General features: G+C 44.1%; 1 protein-coding gene across 27 annotated transcripts in view; it reads left to right on the top strand.

The window, feature by feature from the left end:
- PTPRT (protein tyrosine phosphatase receptor type T) overlaps positions 1-10,478 on the top strand; it is a 461,815-nt gene extending 451,337 nt beyond the window's left edge. For all 27 annotated transcript variants that reach the window (XM_074605564.1, XM_074605565.1, XM_074605563.1 and 24 more), the window contains 5 exons: positions 2,686-2,817; positions 5,918-6,043; positions 7,441-7,604; positions 9,003-9,138; positions 9,852-10,478. In XM_074605564.1, coding sequence (XP_074461665.1) covers positions 2,686-2,817; positions 5,918-6,043; positions 7,441-7,604; positions 9,003-9,138; positions 9,852-9,905 — 612 coding nt within the window. In that variant the 3' untranslated portion in view covers positions 9,906-10,478. The remainder of the gene's footprint in view (positions 1-2,685; positions 2,818-5,917; positions 6,044-7,440; positions 7,605-9,002; positions 9,139-9,851) is intronic.
- Positions 10,479-24,651: the final 14,173 nt, after the last annotated feature.

Raw genomic sequence — 24,651 nt, 5'->3', positions numbered from 1 at the left:
TACTGCATTTAAGAGGTTAAGTCAAATGGTCATAGAATTAATTTTAGCTTTTTTCAGAAAGATTGGGATGTTTTCATTGTAAATATGCCTAAGGAGAAACTTTTTTTTTTTTCTTTAAAGTGTGTTTTGTGCTTTGGCAAATCTGCAGAAGCACAATGTATTCTTCTCTGGTTTCTTAGGGATTGGGAATGTGTTTGCACGTTTCAGCCCTCATTAGCTCATTGTATCCTTCCCCATGAAATTCCTGTGAATTAAATTTTTTTGTACAAAGGAATTTTTCACCTGTCATTGAAATTCAGCCACTGTGATGTTCTCTGGCTCTCCTTCATCCTTCTGTAGAGGAATCAGCAGCTTTTGAAAACAAAAATAAAATCAGAGGGGAACAACCAAAATCCCACGTTTTCATAGGTGTTCCTGTTGAGGACTTTGCAACTTCTTTGTGTTTTCCAGTAGCTTCATGTCTGCAGTCTAGTGCCGAGCGTGGACTCTTCCAGGAGATCATCCATCCCATATTGCTGTTCTCTCATTGTGTGAAGACAGGCCTGTGCTGGGGAACACTTGACAGCACAGTCCCAGTGCTGGTCATTTTATTTACCTCTACCTTACAGATTTCTCATGTTATCTTTTTTTTAAACTTCTCCCCAAACCTTGCTTGACCTGTAGCTTGCCCTGTGTATTACATGAAAGCTATGAAAGTGGTAGAGCAGGAAGGGATGATGGTACACCTAGAACGGGTTACAGCCTGGGGTTGGAAGCGTGAATTGTCCCAGGAAGGCAGTCTGGCAGGCTGCTCTGGGCTGCCTTCACCAGAATTACCCCGAGACACAAAATGCGATTTGAACCCTCCCCTGGGGTGAAGCGCTCGGTCTGGGCTCCTGGCTAAAGCTGTGCTGGAGACTGTTCCAGCCTGTTGACTGCAGAGCATTAAAACCCAACCTCTTCTGCGATTTTGAGACCTTTCCTCTTCATGTCCTCTGCCCAGGCCTTAGGATCTTTCCTATGAGAATCATCGGAAAGCCATGTTGGCATCTGCAAAATGGTTTGTTAAGAAGAAAGGACAAATGTTGTTCCTCTCCTTCCCCTAAAACCGTTGAGCATAATCCTTAAGCAGAGAGACTTTAGCCACTTCTCTGAGTCAAGCCATGCATAAGTGCTGGTAGGTTTGTATTTAAGGCATGGGGTTTGGAGAAAGACATGAGTCCATATTGTGTCCCTGTTGTCATCGTTCTCCCAAGACCCTACACATGTTCTCTTACATGAGTAATTAACATCTCTGTGTCACCTTCCCGTTAAAATACCACAGTGAATCTGGTTCCTCACTTGTAGCAAAGCAAACAGGTAGGGCATGTTTCTTTTGTCTCCTAATGGCAAAGCCCACAAACGCATCTTCCCTCCAGCCAGCAGTTTAGCCGGCTACGCAATCTGCTGTATTGGTGCACAGTGAAAAAACATAGCAGAAACATTATGATGTTCTTAACTCTAATTGAGAGATAAGATTCACTATTTTATTTACCACTCTGTTGCCACCGTTGGTCTGGTACGACAGAGCTTTTGACCCGTCCTAAGTTTGAAATACAGGGTAGAGAGAAAGAGGAAAATCCCTTCCAGACTGATCATTTCCCAAGCAATCATTTCCTTTTCCTTCTCTCTACTCCACGTCCCATCACCCCGCTCACACCTGCGCACTCAGGACCGCCGCGCAGATGCCCCGCAAGCTGGTGCAGAGCGTGCACAGCACCTTCTCCCCCTCCCAGCACGGTCCGCTCAGCATTTCCATCCACAGCCAACTCGTACGGAGGAGAAAAGGCAAGCCCCCACAACAGCCATCTTAACTGGGGTTTTATTTGTTTCTTTACTTTAAATCCAAAATCTTAATGTTGTTTGGGGTTTTTTTAACCCAGAAATATTATGCCTTTTGATTCAAGTCCTCTTCACAGACGTACAGCACAAAGAACTGTGCAGTTTGTAGGCACATCTAAGCATTGCCGGCCGTGGTTGGAAAGCGATAAAGTTTTCAGCTTGTACCCTTTCATCTCAAAGGGCCTCGCAAACATTCATTAACGTGGCCCCGCAGAGGTTTGGAGCACAGTTCCTCCCCTTCGTGGTTAGGGAGATTTGAGGTCAGAGGGCTTTTTTGAGGTGAAACAATAGCAGCAGAAATGAAATACCAGTGTCACAGGCACTGAATATTGCCCCACAAGCTCTTAAAGGATGGCTGGGGTCCAAATGTGCCGCCTCCGTAGCGCTACATCACCAGGGAGGAATAGCAGACGGGGGGGGGGGGGGGGCTAATCCCTTCTGTAGTTCCTAGAGTCCACTGCTGCAAAAAGGATAGCATTTGCTTCCAGCTGTTTTCGTTCCAATTATTAATATTTACTGATAGTGGTAGTAGTAATAGTAGAATTAGTATTATTTGCTGAGTCTCAAAATATAAATAATTGATTTGGGTAATCTCTGCTCTTGTGACACTTCTTTAATGAAATGTCTTCATTGGGAGCAAAAGAATCCCATTATGAGACATTCATTCATTGCAGAGCGATAACAAGGAGAAGGATATGTGATTTGTATAATCTGGTTAAATGGCTCAGATTGCCTAGCCATAGCCTCCCGGGTATAATATTCGTTTGAATAAAAGTTGATTGAATTTTTTTTTTTTTTTTTTAACTAATCTTATTCTTTTGTTAGAGCCACAAGCAACCTGCTGCCTTTATTGTAACCCAACACCCTTTGCCCAACACCATAGCAGACTTCTGGAGGCTGGTGTTTGATTATAACTGCTCCTCGGTCGTGATGCTGAATGAGATGGATGCGGCACAAGTAAGTGATATTTCATCGTTTCTGTCGTGTAACTTTCTTCTCAAATCCAGGTGGGTTTAAGAGCACTTCTGCTGCCACTTCCTTGTGCCCCCCTAAATAAATGAAGGGGAACCGGAAAGTTATAGGTAATGTTTTGGGACATAATGAAGGATAAGTTGACATGTTTGTCTCCTTCTAAGACAGCTAATTCATCCTGCGGTTAACAGCGTTTAGATATCTAAATACTTTGTGTTTGTGGACTTAAATCTTCCTCCCAGACCTGCTTTCTTCCCTTTCTTATTTTGGTCTTCAGTTCAGAAAAATGTTCCCTGCCACAGCCCCGGTGTGCTTCGCGCTTGCCTGTTCACATGGCATTTCCAGAAGAATAAAACCAAGAAGAGACGCTAAAATCATTCAAAGGATCTTTCCCTTGAGATTTCCAATGCAATTCTGTAACACTAAGAAGCGTGTTTGCACAGTTGTTGTGGAGAAGCAAGTTGTTGTGGTTTTGTTGGGTTTTTTTTCTTTCTAGTGTCATATGCAAGTTGGCTTCTTGGCTACTAACCACCATTATTTTCAGGAGCTGAGCTTGCTGGGGGAAGAGCCGCTGCAGTTCCTCCTGTAGTAGCATTTCCAGCCACCTTGCTGATGAGTGGCAGAAGATAACAGCTTTCAAAAAGGCGTAATCATGCAATTTGTGTGAAAAGTACATTTGGCATGGCTAATTCACCCATTACAGCACTTGTTAAACAAGAGGAGAGGAACCCTCAAGTAGTTGGTACTTCATGGATTAATTTTTCATTTGTCTCTTCTCTGTCTTCAAAATCTTACCACACTTGAAGGCAGCGAGATTATTGGTCTCTTTATCTGATGGTAACGGGGAAGCCAGTCGCCCTGTTTGTTGAGGGGATTTCCCTTCAGGGTGAACACCGTGGGATTTCATTTCCAGCCGCAGCAGGAGTTCGCTCAGAAGCGGGCTCTCTTGGTGACCGGCGGAGTCCCACTGCTCTGCGCGGAATTGGGGGGGTCCTGTGCATTCGCTGCCCCCTGTCTGATCCACCCAGCCTGATTCTGCGTCTTGGCATCGAATCCAGAGGTGGATTTCATCTCTGCCATTTTTTCCTGACACTTCAAAGAAAAACACAGCTTTTTCTGGAAATTACACACTTTCTCGCGCTTCGTTCTTGGAAAACACAAACCGATTGGCCTCAGCCAGTGTTGTTATTGCGACTATCTTTCTGCGGAAGACTTTACCTGCCTTTTTTTTTTTTTTCCCTAGCAAAATTCTGTTTTTATGAGGTAGTCTGTAGGCACAGAAAAGGAAATTTGGCGATACATGAAGTCACTTTGTCAGTTATTCTGTGCTCGAGCCTGCAGCCAATGCCAAAAGCATCCAGCTGGCGCTGCAAGTTAAGGGTGATGTTAAAGTTTGGATCTTGTGAGCTTTCAAGGCAAGGTGTGACGGGTTTATATCAGTTGTGAAAGTGAGTTTTCTTAAAAGGGAACTTAACAATGTTGTACTTGCATTGTCATTGTACGATGATGTATAATTGTCGAGCTGTTCATTGCCTGATCGGAGCGCTGTACCCTACGCGCTACAAAGCTGTGGGTGTGCAGTTCCCTGCAGATGCCGTGTTTGTGTGCATGAGCAGGGTGTGTTATTCACCTCCAGGAGTGGAACACAGGTGCAAAAACCACTTATATAAAAGCTGTGACTGAACTGTAGAGAGGGAAAGAGTTAAAATTAATGCGTAAGTGAACCTTTAATCCCCTATGCAGGAAAAAAGTGCAAATAAAGACATGTGGAGGTCAGAGAACGTAACAGACCATTTTTAGCACTGTATATAAATACGCGTTTGGGTAGGTGGCCATTCACAGACCTGCTTTAGGAAAAGCAGATTTTTAATACTAAGGGAAGGTTTAATCCTTTTCTTTCCTATGCACCTTGAGGTTGTTTCCTAAAGCACCTGCTCAGCTCAGATCTCCTTGCCTACCAGACAGACGCTTTGAGAAGAGAGCCGTAGGCTGCATGAAAGTGTGAATGAGGAGTAGAGACAACCTTCAAAGGGAGGACTTGCTTATGTGGTCTTGGCTGGCTTGCTTCATCTTGAAAAACTAACAAGGGCAACGATGCATAAGATTGCGTGAATGTCCCACCCAATTTCAATCCCATATGATCAAAGGAATAACAGGAATACAGAATTAATGCAGTAGCATGCACACACTTGACGTTATTACTGGCAATGATTGAACTCGAAAAGCTTGAGATCAAGTTCAAATGAGCATCTGGGGGTTTCAAAACTTCTAAAAAATTACACTGGAAAATAGGAATAAAAAAAGCAGAAAGAAATACAATCTCAGCAGAAACTGCTAATGAGATCTCATGCAAAATATTTTCTCGCCGTGATCTATTTCCAGATGGATTTGAAATACTTGGATTGTAATTTGTGTGGATAGGATTTTTTTTTTTTTTTTGTTTCAATTCAGTAATATATCAGCATGAGAAAAAAAAGACTTCCAACCTGCTTCGCAAACTTCAGAGATTCAGTTGTGGTTCACCCTGAAATCAGAGTTGCTCTCCGTGCTCTTAGAGCAAACTCATTCTCCCTCGCTGGCAGACTCAGAAAGCTAAAACGTCCGTCTTGCAGACAAAAAGAAGTTCCACTTTCCTTGAATTAAGATTCATTTTCCTGCTGTGTGCGCTATTCCCTCTTTAACGCTGAACTCTGTGATTCCTATTACATTTACCTACAGACACTAATCTTTTAATGCTAATTTTAAATCTATACCCCTGCAGAAGCTTCATTTGGCAGCCACCTTTTCTGCACCATTAGACCCCAGAATTCAATCGGTTACAAATTGTGTTCATAAAAAAAAAAAAAAGGTGAGGAAAAGTTAAGCTTCTAAAATATGTTTGGTTTTGTTTCCTCACATTTATCACATTCATAAGATAAAAAAACTTCTACTGAGCTAGAAGGACGTCTTCTCTAAGCAAATACACATAATACAAGATTGGTTATGGATTTTGAGCTGGTTATAAATTCGAAAGATAAGATGACTGAACAGGCGTTTCTGTCTTAATAGTTAAGGTGCTTTCTGTGTCTTCTGGTGTTTCCCCCAGCTCTGCATGCAGTACTGGCCAGAGAAAACGTCCTGTTGTTACGGCCCAATTCAAGTAGAGTTTGTTTCAGCAGACATTGATGAAGATATCATCAACCGGATATTCCGGATCTGCAACATGGCCAGGGTAAGATCAGTGAAATACCAGATTCCCTGTTTATTCTCAAAGATATGTTCTGGCCTGGGGAAGAGCCAGAACCAAGACTTGTGGTTTAGAGATGCTGAATCTCTCACCTGGGAACAAAATTCCACTGCAGAATTTAGTAGCTGCTTCCTTTAATTAACATTTAATTGCATCAGTCTGTATTGGTAAAAGACTCTTGGCTGAAATTAGAAAGTGGATGATATGAGCTGAAAATCTGTATTTAAATAGAATGCATTTTTCTGTGTATATTTGAGAACAATTAATCACTTAGTAGCCAATATAAAACCATCAATATTGTGGGAAATAAACTGGGGTAGCGTCAGCAGCTCTCCATCTGTCAACTACTACGCAGTGTCTCTGACGGCAGATGCAGCATTTACTGGCTAGACTGGGATTCCCAATTGCCGCTGTTTTTCCGATAAATAAGCAGCTGCCATTTCTGTAAGCAGCTCTTTGTCTGTGTCCCTCGGCCCCAGCACAGCTGAAATGATAGAAACAAAGTTTATCTGCACACTGGACCCTGGCAATGCAGCTTCAGGGTTGCAGGAAAGGGTTTCAGTAGAGCATTTTTCTCGCATTAGTTGTTTCCCGGATTGATTATGCCTACTTTTTTGTTCCTTTTTAATTTTTTCTAAGCAGAAATGGAAACGGGCTCCCCAAATTACATTTCCACGCTGTTTAACACATCAGTCTCTGGTTGTGTGGTCAGAGCCCGTTCATTGTAACGTTGCGGAGTGAACCTTGTGATCCAGCTACACGAATTGATAAATCAGTTAGATATTCACCTTCCTGTGTCCCAGGCCAACCGCCTTTGAACCAGGGCCAGCCTTGAAGTCATATAGCTGGTAAGACTAAGGGTCTGTGACTCTCAGGCTAACGCCAGCTCGTAAATGCACAGCTGGCAGGGTGGATGCCATGAACTCGCAGCTCTCCGCACCCGTCTGTGTTCAACACCAATGGCTGCTGCTAAAATCTTGGTGAGGATCCTTTCCTGCCACAGTCCACAGAGAGTTTTCGAGGGCTGCCTTTGCCTTTAGTTCTCATGGCACAGCTAAACTCCAGCCCAGACTACCAGGAAAGACGTGTTCGATCTATTCATACAGTTTCATGAGACTTTATTCTCTACTGAAAGCAAAACAGGGATTCCTAAGCACCTAGTTTCTTCCTGGCTTTGTAATATCCGAAGTCATCGTTGATATCCAGATTACTAAGAAGTCCTTTTTCCCCCACTGTGTCAGGTATCCAGAGTGGAGGATGTTAATGTTGATGATAGCAGATCCGGAGGGATGATGCCATGTAACCAGTGCCCTCTGCTTTACCCCTTCTCTCTGCTTCCCGCCCCATTCCATTTAGCGTCTTGAAAATGCTCTTTGTTTTAGCCTCAGGACGGGTATCGCATAGTTCAGCACCTGCAGTACATTGGCTGGCCGGCGTACAGGGACACCCCCCCTTCCAAACGCTCCCTCCTCAAGGTGGTCAGAAGGTTGGAGAAGTGGCAGGAACAGTATGATGGGAGAGACGGACGCACTGTTGTCCACTGCCTGTAAGTACGACTGGAAAATGTCTGTAACCTCATGAAATGCTTTCTGAAGAGCACTGATTAGAGATCTGGAAATTTGGTTGTTTGCCAGGCTTCAGCTGGGGAAAATGAGGTTAAATTACATTTGTAATACACTTCAAGTTGAATATTATGCTACGTTATAGCATCCTGGCCCAGAGATTTCACTCATTGCGGTGAGGAGTAGCTGAAAAAGCTCTGCTACTTTCTGTTGGGTGGGTAGGTCTCATGACTGCAGGCCAAACACAACTGAAGCAGCACTGCCACGTGTTTAGCTCCAGCCACGGAGCTGCGGTGAGCCCCGGAGCAGTGAGGAGGAGCGCTGCACTCCCTGGGGCTTTCTTGTCCACCACTGCCAGGGCTTAGCTTAGTCCTTCCATCCCTGTCTCCTGCCCTGCAGGTCTGCACTTTCCTGAGGGTCCTTACCCAGTCCATACGTTGCAGACCTTTCTTAGTATATGTGACCTTTCTTGGTATATGCTCCTTTATATTGGACTCCATAGTAGTTTATACTCCACTCTCGTGAGACCCCACCACGAGTACTGTGTTCAGCTTTGGAGTCCTCAGCACAGGAAGGACATGGACCTGTTGGAGCGGGGCCAGGGTTCTCTTCAGAGGGTCTCCAGCTCATTCTGACCGTAGATCTGGGTCTGCTTTCCAGGAACAGACTGCCAGTGCTCTGAAATATGGTCCTTGTGTGGTCTGTGTCCATGGCGCACGGACTTAAAAATTTAGCTGGGGTTCAGCCTTGAGTGAGGGTACACCGTAATCATGTTTTATTCATGTGGAAGTTACAGAAAACAAACTTACAGCTCTGGAGTCCTCAGCACAAGAAGGACATAGACCTGTTGGCATTGGTCCAGAGGAGGGCCATAAGGATGATCCGAGGGCTGGAGCCCCTCTGCTGTGAGGACAGGCTGAGAGAGCTGGAGGGGTTCAGCCTGGAGAAGAGAAGGCTCCGGGGAGACCTTAGAGCCCCTTCCAGTCCCTAAAGGGGCTCCAGGAAAGCTGGGGAGGGACTCTGGGTCAGGGAGGGGAGCCATAGGACAAGGGGGAACGGTTTTAAACTGAAAGAGGGGAGATTTAGATGAGATATCAGGAAGAAATTCTTTCCTGTGAGGCTGATGAGCCCCTGGCCCAGGTTGCCCAGAGAAGCTGTGGCTGCCCCATCCCTGGAGGGGTTCAAGGCCAGGTTGGACGGGGCTTGGAGCAACCTGGTCTGGTGGGAGGTGTCCCTGCCCAGGGCAGGGGGTGGAACTGGATGGTCTTTAACGTCCCTTCCAAGCTAAGCCATTCTGTGATGCGTGAACTGCTGTGTAAGCCGTGCTCCCCTCCATTCCCACAGCCTTACCCAGCTTCATGCCTCTTTTCTTCTGCACCCAGGAATGGTGGGGGACGCAGCGGCACCTTCTGTGCCATCTGCAGCGTGTGTGAAATGATTCAGCAGCAAAACATCATTGATGTGTTCCACATAGTGAAAACGTTACGGAATAACAAATCCAACATGGTGGAGTCGCTGGTAAGCTTTTTTCCTGTGCCCTACCCCATCCAGCGTTCAGGATAGGTGAAAACATTTCATAGCTTGGCCTGGTATGAATCAAAATGAATCATAATATGAAGCCATCGGAATTAAAATCAGTCCCATTTGAGGATGTGCAATGGATCCTCCAGTCCCACCGTTCCTCTCCTTGAGCGAGGGGGCACAGCTGCCCGGGCAGTGGGATCAGCAGTGTCTCCCATGCCCAGCTGCCTCCAGGAGGTTAAACCCCAAGTAGCTGCCACCATGGCTGTGGGAAGGGGCTGGAATTTGTACTCTTCTGGATGTTTACAGCCTGGGCCTTCATGCTGTGACGTGCCTTGAAACCAGGAAGGGAGAAGAGTCCCAAGCCCAGGCCTTGCTCCCTGCAGCCAAAGAGATTAAACTGTCCTGGATTCAATCATCTCAATCGATCACGCTGAAGTCTTTCCTCACAAGCAATGCGTGCAGTGAGGGCCTGAGGCAAATAATGAATAGTCTGTACTGTGCCTGTCTCTTTGAGTGTTTTTCTTTTCCATTGATGATACCATCTCTTAGTAATGCTTGTTCAGGATCACATGGAAATACAATTAATGTTTGCCTGGTCCTGCCAAACGGTGTAAGAAAGAGGGAGGAGGCGTTTTTGGCAGCTTGTAGAATGAGACTGAAGAATTTACCTGTATCCTAATGTCACTGATTTCTGTTCTCTCTTTCAGGAACAGTATAAATTTGTATACGAGGTTGCACTGGAATACTTGAGTTCCTTTTAGCCCAGCGGAGGGATGGGAGCTCCCGAAATGCCAGACCCCAAACTCTGGCAGACGCTTCTCCCCTCTCTCACCCTGGAAGGCAGTAACAAGGGTGGGAAGGAAAACCTCTCCTTCCCAGAGCAAGAGACTGAGACTGCACAGACCTCGCTGGACGGAGGAGACAATGCCTGTGTTTGCTGCTGCCTGCTTTTTATCGGAACATCTACCGCATCTTAAATAACCTACTGTAAAAATTAGCAAAATGGGAGACAGGCTGAAAGACTGGACTTTCTAATTCCCTCTGACTTCTTCTCTCCTCTTTTGGATTGTATTTTTGCTCTCCTTGCTGCAGAGTGGGGAAAGAATGAAACCCTTAGGAAATTCTCTTTTAAATGTCTCCTTTTTAATTTATAGTTTTGGTCTCAAATCCTAGTCTTTAATTTTTGAATTTCATGCAGCCGTCATTTGGGAAAAATGGGATAGCCATAGGGAATATATGAAATCTTTCATTACAATTTGTGTATCTTATCTGTTTCCTTTACTGTTTTTCCAAATGAAAAGGCCAACACAAAAAAAAGAAAAAACAACCAACACTGGAATTCTCTTCCCATATATAGTCCCTTTTAGCATGAAAATAGACGGTAGAGATGAGAAGCTGTTCATGGATTCACTGCCTCCGCTTCTACGCAAACGTTCCTTCCCGGTTTCTGCTGGACTCCCAAGGCTGTGCGTGAACCGGTTTCATCTCTCCGGTCTGTGTTCCTTTCAGTGCTGGTGAAGCAATACCATTAATGAGTTTCCCAGCAACTTGAACCTTAAATATTTGCATCAAAGAAATTGCATTTGTCTTGCAACTTCTGGTAACCTTGTTACCATATTTTTCAAGTATTTGCTGGGGTGCAGTGTGTCTTTGAAAAACAGGGTATAAAGTAGCTATTACTGATCATATACTATGTACTATTATTTTTTATTTATTATTTGTATTACTGTAGAACTTAAGACCCCTAGTCATGACAGGACCCTGCTGAACTAGGCACTGTGCAAACAAAGAACAAGAAGGTTCCTGCTCAAGAGCTTAAAATCTGAAGGTAGCGTTAAAGTTGGGTTTGGTCAAGATTTCCTCGCTATTTCCAAACTGTGGTACAGTCAGATGTAGTTGAGTGATTTATTCAGATTTCCAGGCCCTACATGCTTCAAAATGGTAACCCACCCAAGCTGTAGGAAAGGTGATGTACGTACACAGAAACCTGTTCTGACACGTGTTAAGAAAAGTGCTAGACCAGCACAGCAACTTTCCCTCTTAAGCAAAACAGCTTCTGTTTTGTTCTGCAAAAATGCCGGTGCAGCTCTCCTTCTTTGAAACAAACACCAGATGCGTTTTGTCACGGTTCCGGATCTCACTCTGACTTCTTAGCAGCTAAGAAATTGCTTTTCTGAAAGAGTACGTTTAAGTAGTTAGTCATTAAGGTCTGCAGGGTAATCACGGAGAAAAAAATAATCGAATGAACAAGGCCTTACAATATTCAGTATTTCAATTTAGCCATTTATTTATCTTGAGGGTGCGGGGATACGAGGTTGCTCTGAGTGTAAATTAGATTCTGGGAGATGTAGGTTTCTTCAAATACAGACTGGCTAAAAGGTAGACTGAAGGTAAGAGTTGAAGGAAACTCCGCTTTCTTACTACCCTGTAGTTTTCCACCCTCAGGTAGATACTCAGAGACTGCTGGAAGCTCTGTCACGTCAATGCCTGGCATAGAGCATGCCAGAAGCGCAAAACATTTTGCTAATTCTGTCCATAAATTCAAAAGGCACCTCTGCTTCATGGTCATTCTTTTTTCAATAGTCATACCTTTGCCTTGACAATGAACAATGAAAATGAGATCTGATAAAAGCAGCTCTCGACCCAAACATACCAGTATCCAACCCAGCAGTTATCATCTCTACCAAGACCTACAACAGTCTAAGGAAGGATGTTTGGAACAGCAATAATCCTCTTCCTGCTAAGCAGAGGAGGGGCTCGCGTAGGATGCTGAACCGCTTGGCTCATACTCTTTCCAAGGAGCTTTGGATTCTTCGTTTCAATGTCATGGAGGTCTTAAATGAGTGTGAACCACATTGTCCCCGCTGTAGCCAGTGTGCCGTAAAGCACCAGTGAGAACCCCCTCACAGGTGCCTCTGCTGGGTTTCTAGTTGGTCCTTTCTGTTGTCTGCAAGAAATCATGAAATCACCTTTAGTTCCTGTTGGGGCTGGAGGTGGATGGGTGTCTGGTGTCTCATGAAACAAACCACTGGTTTTAATTTTCGTTTTTTCTTTTGCTGTTAAGCAACACAAACAGTTCTGCAGAAAAACAGAAGGCAAAGCAAACCTATGAGATAAAAATGAGAAGGAAGGATAATATTAGTGTTTTGATTACAGGCGGCTTGCTGTAACAGTGTAGGTCAGGAGCTGGGAGCCGTTAGCAAAGAAGAGGAAAGAGGGAATCCTGAACCCGGAACGGGATTTTTCAGCAACTGCCCAGGTATGAAGAAACTACAAGTCAGCAAAGTGTTCGTGACTGCTAACAGCAGTAAGCCAGAGGGAATCACTCCCTGTGGATACGGTGGAAATATTAATTGGTGTTTAGCATTCTGTTAATTCTACATGGAAACTAGCATAGCAATAGGTCCCCCTCCTGAGTTACTGAAAGCCTCGTGCAAGCACCGAGGGTGACAGCCAGGATGAAAGGAATGGAGAGGTAGAAGACACGGCACTATGACTGAGATGTGATGTGTGGGAGGTAATTCAAGGTTTAACAGTAGCATGAAGGAAAGCGGATTAGAAAGTAGGCCCACAGGAGGGATGTGTGCATGGAGAAGGAGGTGTGGGATGAGCAGAATAGCACTTGCACTGGAGTTGTCTTGAGGTAGGTTTGAATGTGTTTTAGGGCACAAAAAATGCTACTGAAGGGTCAGGTGTGTGTCTCAGCAACTCACCATGTGCTTTTAGCCCTCTGCAAGTGCAAAGTGATGTTAGCATAAACTGCAGGGAGAGATATTTAAGCTAAATTTTACCTTGTATTTGCGAGGAACCAGTTTAATGCAAATGTTGGGTTACTGCAGCCCAACTGTTGGTCACAGCTTATTATGTGGCAACTGAGCCGTGTTTGTCCACCTTCTCCTGATGCCCAGCCTACAATCCGCATGCAGAGATGCTCAGCAGACACTACAGATGATGTTGCCAAACTGTTGTATCGTTGTGTAGTTTCGTTGCATTCGGGGGACTGACCCAGCTCCAGCCTGTGTAGGTTCGGAGATCTTTATGTTGTTCCTTACTACACAGTGCTTACGTGCTGAGTGGGAATTAATGATGAAGGGAATTGCATGGAAAGAGAAGAGAAGCTCGCTTTAAATAACCTTATTACCTTGAGGTTGTTTAAACCATAGAGAACAGCCTATAGCAAAATAGGTAATGAGTTTGAAGCAAAATTATGGGTGATGGGTTTGTTTTCACTGGGAAGGAGAGGAATTATGAGATGAGATAAAGGAGGCTTTCTCACTCCTGAAAGGATTAATAGTCGGGGCGAGCTTTCCAACGTAAGCATCCCCTGCTGTGGATGGAAAGCGATCATGTATGGTAGAAAAGGTGAATTCCTCAATGACTGAATTTTAAGCTGGAAAAATACGATATTGGCAATATTTGAATGGTCATAATGAAGATAAACTTAATCCCCATTCAGACATCCTTCAGGGGCGAGGGAGCACTGTTTATTAATAGCATGGTATTGGTCTAAAGCATAATCTGAAATATAGGGAACTAGAAATGGGTAAAGAAGGGTGGTTTGAGGGTGACTGTCTCATACAGGGGGTAACTAACAAATTATTAAGGGATGTAACTGAAGCAGAGAATTCCAGGGCTGTCTAGGCTGGCTGCTGGAGAAGGAAGACCCTGAGTTGCCTGCAGGAAAGAGATAGACCAAAACCCCTAAAAGGTATAGTAGGTCTTAACAAACTTTTATTTTTTTCTTTTTAGTTTTGTGTTTGTTTGGTGGTGGTTTGTGGTTTTGGGTTTTTTTTTAATTAAGATCTCTGCAGGAGCTGTGTCCTGTGCTGGTTTTTTGGTTTGGTTTGGTTTGGTTTTTTTCCTTCTTGAAATTATCTGTAAAGAAAAAGGCATTTGACCTCTTGTAAATAGATTTGAGGCACTTGTTTATTGATGTAAAGATAAGAGACTGTGCAAGGGAGTACGGTGTACATGTGAAGGTAACTGAATTGGGACCTCTGTTAGCCAGCGAGCAAATGGGAATCTGGTGATTTTATTTACATCTGCAGATAGAGTTCTTATTCTCTGATCAGGGCAGTCCCTGGGCTTTGGTTAGTAGGAGGCATTTCATTTTGTGCTTGAAATTCCTTAGCAAGGTCGCACAGAACTATGCCTTTGCTGTGCTCAGCTCCAAACAGTTTTGTTAATGCATGGGTGGGTCCCTCTTAATTTATTAACATTTTAGCCATTTATGTGAGCTCGAGTTGTCCATTTTGGTCCACAGGCAACAGACAGTATGCATTAAAAAACTTCCATGGCCTTTGCGCCCAAATCAAACTGCAGTTTCTGTACCCCATCTCTCCTGCTCAGCCATGCCCACGTGCGCACGCAGTTGAAGAATTTGAAGAGGTAACTCCCAGAAGGCAGACAGAGATTTTGGGAAATGCGTGTGACCCCTAATCAGTCCGGTCTATGTAACTCTGTAGGGTAGCGGAGGGAATCCCAAAACTTTTGCCTAGAGAAGCACGTATTTGTGTCAGTATTTTCCAACCTTTTATTCTGTATCTGTGAACTCCCTGTAAAAAAAACGTCCGGTGGCAATGTGGACCCCACAGCAGTAGAGTTAAGCCCGCAGATGGTAGACCGGTTTTTCCATTTATTGTTCACAGGCCCTTTAGTAGTAGTTTGTGGGATTTCCCCTGGGAATCTCAAGCTGGGGATTGCTGGTCACTGCTCGTGATGTGCTGTAGAGACAGAGAATGGAGAGGGGCTCCTGCAGCAGGGGACTCAGAAGGCAGGTAAACCAGTTGCCATCTGGAAGAGAAGGAAAGGAGAAGAAATCTCCTTTGGGAGAAACCAGACATTGGAGGAGAAGGCAGATTAAATGGAGTCCTGAAACAGGTAGGAAACTTGCTCCTTGTTCTGTCTCTCATTCTTGCACGGCTGCTCTTAAATCTTTCTTACTCTTCTGAGTTCATGCCAAGATCATAAAAAACCAGGTAATGCCACATTCTATGCTGTGGAGCTCTCTGGAGACAGAGCAGTCGGAGTGTAACAGAGGGAATAAATCCTGAGGGACAAAGATAAAAGGAGATTTGCTTGAGAGAGGAATCTTCAAATAGGAGGTGCCTCTACCTGTCACACTTGCAGAATTCTTAACAAGTCATCACAGAGCAGCGCACAGTCCTGACGCGGTCCTGGATGTGCGATGCAGTGGAAATGTTCCACTCGGAAAACTTCATTGTCCTGTAATAAATTTAAACAATCAACTCCATTACATTGGTAGCACAGTTAACTTTTATGATATCTCCAGCCAGAGCAAGGGGCATCTCAAGAAGTTGGTGTGAGCCTGCTGTATTTTCATTTGAGTTTCTTTCATTTGTCTTAAGTGTACAAACTTCAGTCAACCCTAGTTTGTTTGAAAAATAAAGGGGCCCGTGTGGCAAAAGTTATTCAGCATAACCACTGCCTTTGGGTCAAAAATGCAGTATTACCTCCCAGAAGAGTGTGAAATGTAGAACAAACTACTGCATCTTCCCTGCAGAGACATTTACAGGAGTAGAAAGAGCCAGCTAATTAAAGTCAGGGAGACAGAAGTGAGTAATAAGGATTCTGTTAACCCTCCCGTGTTCCTGTTTATTTAGATTGCAATCTTCCATAGCCATACGTACATAATATACAATTTAAATGCAAGTGCTCTTCCTTTCCCTGTTCCAAAAATACCTATAGCTCTTCTTTCCTCGAGGGCGAGCCAACAGCACAGCAAGCAAAGCCCGCTTTCTGCAGTTTTGGCAAGGACCACTAGGAAAATCTATCATGTATTATCTGTTCATTGACTTGGAAAAGGTATCAGTCATCTTCCTCATCTACATACTTTGAAGAATGTACCATTTGCTGTAACCATCAAGCAATATCATACATTTTCATACATCAAAACCAAATCCTGGTGGTACTGAGCGTGAGGGGAAGAAAAAAAAAAATATTTGCTGACTTCCAGTGACCTCTAGTCTATAATCATTATTTGCTGTGATAAAATATTTTAAAAGCCTCCCTTGTAAAAATCAACTATACTCAGAATAGCCTACGGTTTCATGTTGGACTAGCATAATTGCGAAAACCTGACAGCTTTTTCAGTTTGTAAAGACACAGGAGATCTAAGTTAGCCTTTCCATCCTTGGCCCGGTGCGTGCAGCAGATTTTCCACCACTATTCTGTTTTCAACCTGAGCCTTAAAAAAAACAAAACAATGCAGCAGACTGCATGGCAGATGCTGGTGTTCCCATAGCGTTTCCTGGTGGCGGAAAAAAAAAAAAAAAACCAACCAAAAAACAATGAAATGAGAAAAGAACAAACTAAAACGTTTTTCTTGCAATTCAGTTCTGCATGAGCTGTTTCTGAGAAGCATAAACATGAGCCACACCACTTTATTGAGCGAGGATTCGCTTGGTGCAAGGTGAAGGTACGCTCTAGATGTAACCTTCGAGACCAGTCCTTCTGTAGACAGGTTTCCATCACCATAGTGGTTACTTTCCTGGAGGTGCTGGTTGCAGAATGATAGTGTTTCAGTGGAGATATTTTTCATTTGGAGATCCGATATCCTGAAGCGCTACAATTTGGGGGATTCTGTGAGATACCTGGAGCGTGTTGCACTATGGAGATTTATTCCCTTGTGTGAGTACATCATCTTTCAATGGGGACCTCCAGGAAATCTTATTTGTGTGAAATCATGGAAAGGAATGTGTTTTGGGGGATGGGAGTGTGGCCAGCTCTTTACAAGCTTTCCTGAATTTAGATACTCCCCAGGACAAATGATGGTCAGTTGTTTGCATTGCTGAAAGTCTAACCAGGCTTCATGTGCTGGACCTCCATGTACCTGGAACAGAACTGGCATTACGCCCTCATCGCCCCTGGAGACCTTTCTTACATCTCCAGCACTTAAACGCTGTACTTCTATGCCAAAAGTCTGAGCTGTATCCTTAGCGCATCCTTTAACCCATACTGACTAACCACATTGACAAAATTCACTCCCCTGTTTATTTAATCTCCTTCACCTCCCCCCCCCCGCAAGCCCCAGCCCCACACCGATCCTCTTGAAATTAAAATGTCCTAGCATCACTCGTTGCCAGCCTTGCCACTCCTTCACACAGCAATGCTGTGGCTGCATCTGGATCAGCAGTATCCCGTTCCAGCTCCCTGGATGCGTTTTGCCGGCAGGGAGGAGCGCTGCATGAGAGCTAGTCTCTGCTCTTGCAATGCCGCCCCCATCTCCCCCCCCTTTGGCCTTTATGGATTACTGGTGAAACTCACTTGTACAGTTTGGATGTTTGATAGATAAAGCACGTATGAAAAAAAAAAAAAGGAAAAAAATACAAATACAGAAATCTCAACACTGTGCATTCAGTGTCTTTTCTTTCTAGCTTAAAAGAAGGAAGGTAAATAATGTCAAGTCAATGAATATCAGATATATTTTTTGACTGTACATTACAGTGAAGTGTAATCTTTTTTTTACAACTGCGAGTCCATCTTATTTATTCTTGTAAATGTTCCCAGACAATGTTTGTAATATGGGCTGTGTTGCAAATCCATAAAATAAATCTGTGATCTGAGATTAATGTTTTACTAAGAGGCTCTTGTACTTGTGCCTTTTCTTTGCACTTCGAGAGGACAACACACTGCAAGTCATACTGCTAGAAAACGACGGCGGGATTGCATGGAAAAAAACCCAAGAGCAGCTTCTTGTCCCAGTGATGGGCAGCTGGCTTTGCATCGTGGTTGTTATTCAGAAGCAGCTCAAGACCAGCAGAGAGAATTCACCGGGCACTTCAGCCTTGCTGCAGATTTTGAGTCAGTCCTCTCAGAAAGCCTGTGTATGGGAGCTAAGTGTTTTTGAAAATTATAGTCTTAGCAGCATGGGTTAGAGCTAAAGCATATTTTTGCAACATTTTCTTTCTAAGGGGTGTAACTGTATTGTTTCCTTGGTATTCAAGTGCTGAATAGAGATTGCTAATATGTTACTGAGATTTTTCTGGTGTTTTCTATAGACAGACGCACAAGGGGGTTTTTGTGCAGATGTCACGTGCCAAACACAACCATGGGATATAGGTGTCAGTAGTGAATATTTTCCCACATTTCCCAGCAGGCTGACATCTTCTGGTCTTCTACCCTCATTTATCAACAGGCAGACGTGGTGGTGGTTCCCATCCGATTCAGTTAGTGCAAAGGACTAGACTGTAGGCAAGAAAGTAGACAGGACCAGGCTGCCGTGCTCTGAAGACTGCGTTATTCCCGGAATACAAGCAGGAGCACGTCAAGATTCACAGCTTAGAGTGTCAGATCAGGAGAGTCCAGTCGTGTTACGCTCATACAACCCAACTGGTAAGAACTACTCTTTTCGGCATTGTTAATTAGCCCTACTGAAAAAAAATTAAAAATAAGGCATCTTAACAAGGATGATGTAGGTCCTGTTTTTCTTAAAGCATGGTAAATCTACCTTGGAAGCATACTTTACTAATCCTTTCTGTATTTATTCACTATTTTCTTTTGAAAATACTTTGTTCTAATTCTTCATTGCTATGAACAAAACTCTGTTACTGCACTCTAGGTATCAGCGTTTGGCTCGGGTACGGGTGGTTTTTCATTGGCCCGATGAAGCAGACTGTCCGTCTTAATTGCGGTGAACATTCAGATATAACAGCTTTTTATTCAAAGGCTTCATTATAATGAGGCTACACTGTATAAAACACCCCTCAGTTACACAGAGTTATGCCAGGGAGCCAGTTAGAAGTTGATACCAAAGAAATCTCCTCACCACAGTGTTAGATGGAGAGGAATTTTTACGTGTACAGTCCTTTCTGTTTAACAGAGACAGTTGCATATTCATAGTGCTTAATTGCATTTCGTCTTGGCACTTTAACCAGATTTATCCAAAATATTTTACTGACGCTTGGTATTAACAACAGGTTGCATTCATGGAAGGTAAACAGCAGAGACAGCTCCGCCATATTCCAGATGGTCTTATAAAGATACACGTTGAAGTGCCAGCACTGAGAAGCAGGCACAAATTCACCTTTCTGTCCTCTTGTCTGCCTGGCACGAGGGTAGCAGTGGGTTAAAGCCGCTGGGGAAAGGCGGATGCAGAAACCTGAGACCCACTGGGGTTCCAAGTGCTTCACACCCTGTTCCTGTTGCCGTGACTGGCACGTGCGGAGGTGGGAATCCAGCAGACATTTTATCCACGTTGGTCATTGCCTTTGAGTATCAGCTGCTGCTTTTCCATCCTTCCCCACGATAACCAGTATCATCGTGCTGATACTACTGTGAGGTCTGTCAAGTTTGAGAGACACTCTTTGCCTGAGCTGAAGCTCTCACAATTTAAGCCTTTAAATATCTATCTCATGCTGAGCTGACTGTGCAGCTGCTGTTCAACAGCAGACCTCAAAACTGGCACTTATTCAGGTGTGGCTTCTTACGTGGTGCATGTCCAGCTGAGGAACATGGCTGACTATCTTGATGGTGAGACAAAGGCCTCTCCAGAGGGTGAGTCTGTCTCAGATGAAGCAGTCTAAGGCAGATGGGTTGGATTGTCCTAGATGGGTTGGATTGTCCTTTGGACATGCCCGTTTTGCTCCACTGATTGCGTTAGCTAGATGACCAGAACTGACTAGGGCAACTAATTTTGAGATGGCTGCAGTTAGACGAGACGTGTTCCTCCTATCAATAGATATCTGCAAGCACTTGTACTCTTTCCTGAAATGATCTTGCGTTTTGTGAGTTATTACTTTGTCTGTTTGGAAGTATGTCATATTTCTTACTAAGAGTGTATTTATAAATGTCTTGTAAAAGTTTATCCATAAAGTGTTTATATATCGTGAATCGGTAGCTACAGGGCATTTATGCTGCAGGTCAATAGGGTTACTTAGAAGTCCCATAACATTTACTGACGTGTTTATAAACACCTGTAATGTACTCTTTATGCCAAAAGCAATATAATATTTAGTAATCCTTTATTAATACATTCTAAATTGTATACTGTTAAGATAAACTGTAACCTGATGGAATTTTCAGCAAAGTGGTGAAATAGCTTTTTTATTGCATATATAAATAGGTCCTTTAAAACAACTGTGAGAGAAAGCCTGGCTTGCATAGAAAAATCAGTGAAATATGCAGAACCATGTTCTGGAGATGGATAAAGCCAGAAGTTTCCAGCAATAATCCCCTCAGTAGGCTCACAGATAGGATGAATGTGAGCCTTGGTCCATGTAGGATCAAGAGGCTGAAGAGCTTGTACTAAATATCCTTTTATTTGAAATTTCCAAAGGCATTCCTGGGAGTATCCTTTCGCTTATGTCTCATGACCAAGCATGCTGAGAAGGATGGAGAGGCCACCAGTTCTTGCCTGAGCCTGGCACGTAGGAAACACTTTGCTCAGCTCTCAGCTCCGTGGACTTAACCGTCTGTTGTTAGGGAAGTTATGCTGTTGGTACCCACAGTGGTAAGTTTGTCGTGGCCTTCTCTGGTCCAGTGCCTGGGTGTGGGATATCACAAATGCAAGGTGATACCTAGATGGATCTTTCTCCCAAGTAACGTGTTGAATTGTGCTTGAACGACTTTTCCCATCCATGTAGGGCTTCTAACCCAACAGCAGAGCATGCCAAGAGCGCATACAGCAAGAAATCTCCATTCAGGATTGAGAGAGTCTGGTTTTGTGCATCGCTCTTGCAAATGAATCTGTTCCATCAGCAAAGGAGGGAGACAATTGTGTGTGCAACTCTGTGTGCAAGTGTGTGTGTGCGCGCTTGCGTGTGTCTTCTGTCACCTCCTCCTAAAAGCTGAGCACAAATACACCTCTAAACCAAGAGCGACTGGAAAGCTTTATTGGCGGTGTTTATACAATCCAGAGTGCTGACAGGGAAAGAATGGGTTGTCTAGGAAAAGGCTGGTGATGTGCAAAGAACCAAAATTATTGTTTATTCTGGTGCCATAGGAACTATCATGCAAAGAAAAATAGGCTTTGACAAAGGAGGTAATGAACAACCCCAGTTCTCTGTGCTTCTGTGTACACGCCGTTGAGTTATAATTACACCACATGGCTGAATGTGCGAATACACGGCTTGTAAGCAGCCAGTTTCCAGCTCATTTGTGTAACGAGGCATCGCAACATGTGATCCTGGTTCCTGTGTCGGTTGGGGTACGAAGGATTAGCTGTGACCTGAGTCAAAATTAATAACAAAAACACAAAAGAAGGCCTCAGTTCGTTTTGTTTCTGCCCTGGATCTTAATGAAATGGCTTGTTTTTCAGGTGTTGTGTGTAGAAACGATGATAGTCTTTACAGATCTGGCTTTTTGCTTACTCCACGCCAATGGCAACAGCCTCTCCATCGCTGCAGACAGAAACTTTGCCTAAGAAACATGCGGGTATAGTAGAAGGGTTTCTTTGACATTTGGGTTAGGGGTTTATTGCCTCCAGTCCTGGAGATCCTTCACCCGTCCCTTAACCCGTCTTCTGCACAAAACTCTGAGCCTGGTACGAGCCTGAGACCTGTTGCTCAGAGCTGTTTGGTATCCAGGTGAGGAAACGTTCTTTTTTAGTAACATTTTTACACTAAAGTCTGGAGGTTGCAAGCATTTTATAATGAATGGTATCCACTATATATCTTCACTGCTTGCTGTGTTACTGGTATATGACCCTTTTATTTTAATCTGGCTCACTACAGGTGTCACCATCTCAAAATATTCTTGTTCCAGCAGGTGTTGAAATAAAAACTCCCCGCCTCTAGAAATTCAAATCCCTCTTGGTGCGGATGTGCTCACCCTGCAGTCGGGTCGGGACTGAAGTGTGAATCTGTGGCTTGGCCCAAGCTCAGGGTTGGAAAACGAGGAGCAAGTGAGTGCGGGGAGAAGGGCTTTGCCCCTGCTCCGGCTCCATCCGCACCTCTCAGGCAAGTCGCAGCCTCTTGCCATCCTCCCACCCTCAATTAGTGTGCAGGGTCCAAGGCAAATAGTCCCTTTCCCCCAGCCTCACATTCCTTTTCAAACAGAATAGCCGCAAAAACATGCATCATGCCGTGAGCAAGTATGAAGTCAAAATTCAGTTTGGGCTGTAAACATGCAAATGATTCTCTTTGACAAAGTCCTGCTGCTGCTATTGCTTACGTGAATCAGCTTTGCCAGTCTGGAGACTTAATTTTTGCAAATTGCAGCTTGGAAACGATAGGACCAGGCTGAAAAGGCGCACTATGGAAATATTAAAGCAGAGAGTAGCTTGCTGGAAGAGAATGGATTTCTGTGAGTACCAGGCATCGTAACAGTATTTGGTCTGAAAGCACGTTGAATAATGTCAGAATTTTGTATGCATTGGTCTTGTGAAAAACACTGCCCTTTCTGCCACTTCTTCTTTTTTGTCTGCTGCTTTTAAAGTAATTTTCTCGCTGTGGACCCTGCAGGAAGCTGCTGGAGCAGCGGCCAGGCTTTGCGAGCAGGAACCACGAGGAGATCAGAGAGGAATGTTTATTCCTGGGAATTGTACGGGATTTTTAGGGCTATAACTCCATCATTTCAGGATGCAATTATTTGCAATTTTCTCGCTCTCCTACAGCCTTCTGAAAAAAGGGGAGGCTTAGAAGTTATCAGTCCCAAAGCAAACTCTGAGGGGTTGATGAGAACGTGCTGCACCCTTTGAACCTGAGGGGCAACCTTTGAAAAAAAATATCGCAGATGGATTTAACCTTTTTGGTAAATGCAGTCACATGGAGTGGAAAGATGAAGATGAAATGTTTTCATAACGCGTTCCGTCCGATTTGAAATGACCTAAGCACTGAAGTCACTTTCTGTTGCCTTTTTCCTTGGTCGTCGCTTCCTTGTGCGAAGCTGCCCAAAACCTGCCCGCCTGCCTGCGTTTTGCACCTTCGCTTTCGGGCAATCCGGCCTTATTTTTTTCTTACGAGTTGAACTCCTGTAACTACCGTGTCTTGTATTAGGACATATATCTCTCTTTATGTCCTGTATGTGTGTGTGTGTATATATATATGTATGTGTGTATATATATACACACACACACATATATAGGGCATATATCTGTATGTCCTATATATGCCTGTAGACCATAGATATATATATACACACAACTTGTAATTATGCTCTCCGCTTTTATGCTGCTTCACGTGGGGTTATTTGGCAAGCTTGAGGCTGGGTACATGATCTTGGGAGGGTGTTGGCCAGGGAGGACGTGCACTGGAGTGATACCTGGTGGAAGAGATGGCGGGGGGGGGAGGGGAGGGAGGGAGGGGTGGTTTCTTCCGTCATCACAAAGGCCACATTTTGATGTCTTGGCATTTTTCTCCCCAACCTTTCCAAATGTTGCTGCTTATTTTGAAGGCGATTGCCGCTTCCCTTAGCAGGTGCTGTGAGGACAGGGCTAATCAGGTGGCAGTGATTGAGTTTTTCTTACAATCCCACATCTCGGTTCAGTGTGGGAAATTATAGAGGCTTAAAACCCTTTTCTGTTTCTGCTATACCCAATGCCCAAGCATTTCCCTCGAGCTGAATTGCATTCGGACTTTACCTTAATTTATATCACTCCTTTTGGAGGAATATTTGTGTGCTAGGAGGGGGCTGTGTTTGTCAGCAGGGTAGGAGCTGTGTGCCGAGGAGCAGAGGAGACTACTAGGTGGTAAACAGAGAATTTAAATTTCTGAAAGCTCTCTTAAACCTGTTCAAATCTCTGCGCTGCGTAGATAAGGCGAAGCTGTTGTATGAGCTGACACAGTAGGAACAAACTTCTGGCATATGCGCAGCAGTTACAGCATTAGAATTGTAAAGCGCCTTTTTCTCCTTTTTTTTTGTTTTAATCAAGGTAGGGGCAAGTTTGAAAGGGTGATTTGTGTTGTGTGTTTTCAGCTACAAAGAGAAAAAAATCATGAGGGGTTAGAAAGGAGGTGAGGAAGCTGAGCAAACATGAACAGTCTGATCTAATCAATCTGGTTGCCTCAAATGTTATCACTATTTTACCTCAGTTATCTTTTCCTCTCAGGATATCACAGATTTTAGCGTCCTTTAAATGAGGAAAAAAACACCTCTTCCCTGATGCAATCCTTCCTTCAAGGAAGCAGTAACCTGAAATCTGTGCCCAAACTGCCTTTTACCTTTATCTTGATGATAAAAACGTACAACGAGATGGAAGCAAGTGGATTTGTTTTTCTGCTTAGAGGCTTGTTTGGGTTGGTACAAGCAGGTGAGAGCAGCCTGGGGTTCTGCCCAACCCCGGCACCCTTCGCTCTAAAGGGTTTGTTTCTGTGGCTCCACAGCCAAGTAGGAACCTAACAGACTTAAAAACTTTGGAGACTCTGACTTCCACCCGAAGGAGAACATACGCATCTTTTAAAATTGTGACTAATTCAGGTCTAAAACATACACAAAGCAAACTTCACCGAATCACGTAAGGATGTGATGGGTGTCACTCAGCAAAACACCTCCTGGCAAACTTGCACTCTCCCTGTCTCGCTTCCTTCTTCCCTGCCTGCTCGGAGACAG

Source organism: Larus michahellis, chromosome 12, assembly GCF_964199755.1.
Source record: "Larus michahellis chromosome 12, bLarMic1.1, whole genome shotgun sequence".
Lineage (NCBI taxonomy): Eukaryota > Metazoa > Chordata > Aves > Charadriiformes > Laridae > Larus > Larus michahellis.
The sequence above is the reverse complement of the archived record's forward strand: the minus strand, read 5'-3'. Positions and strand labels throughout refer to the sequence as shown.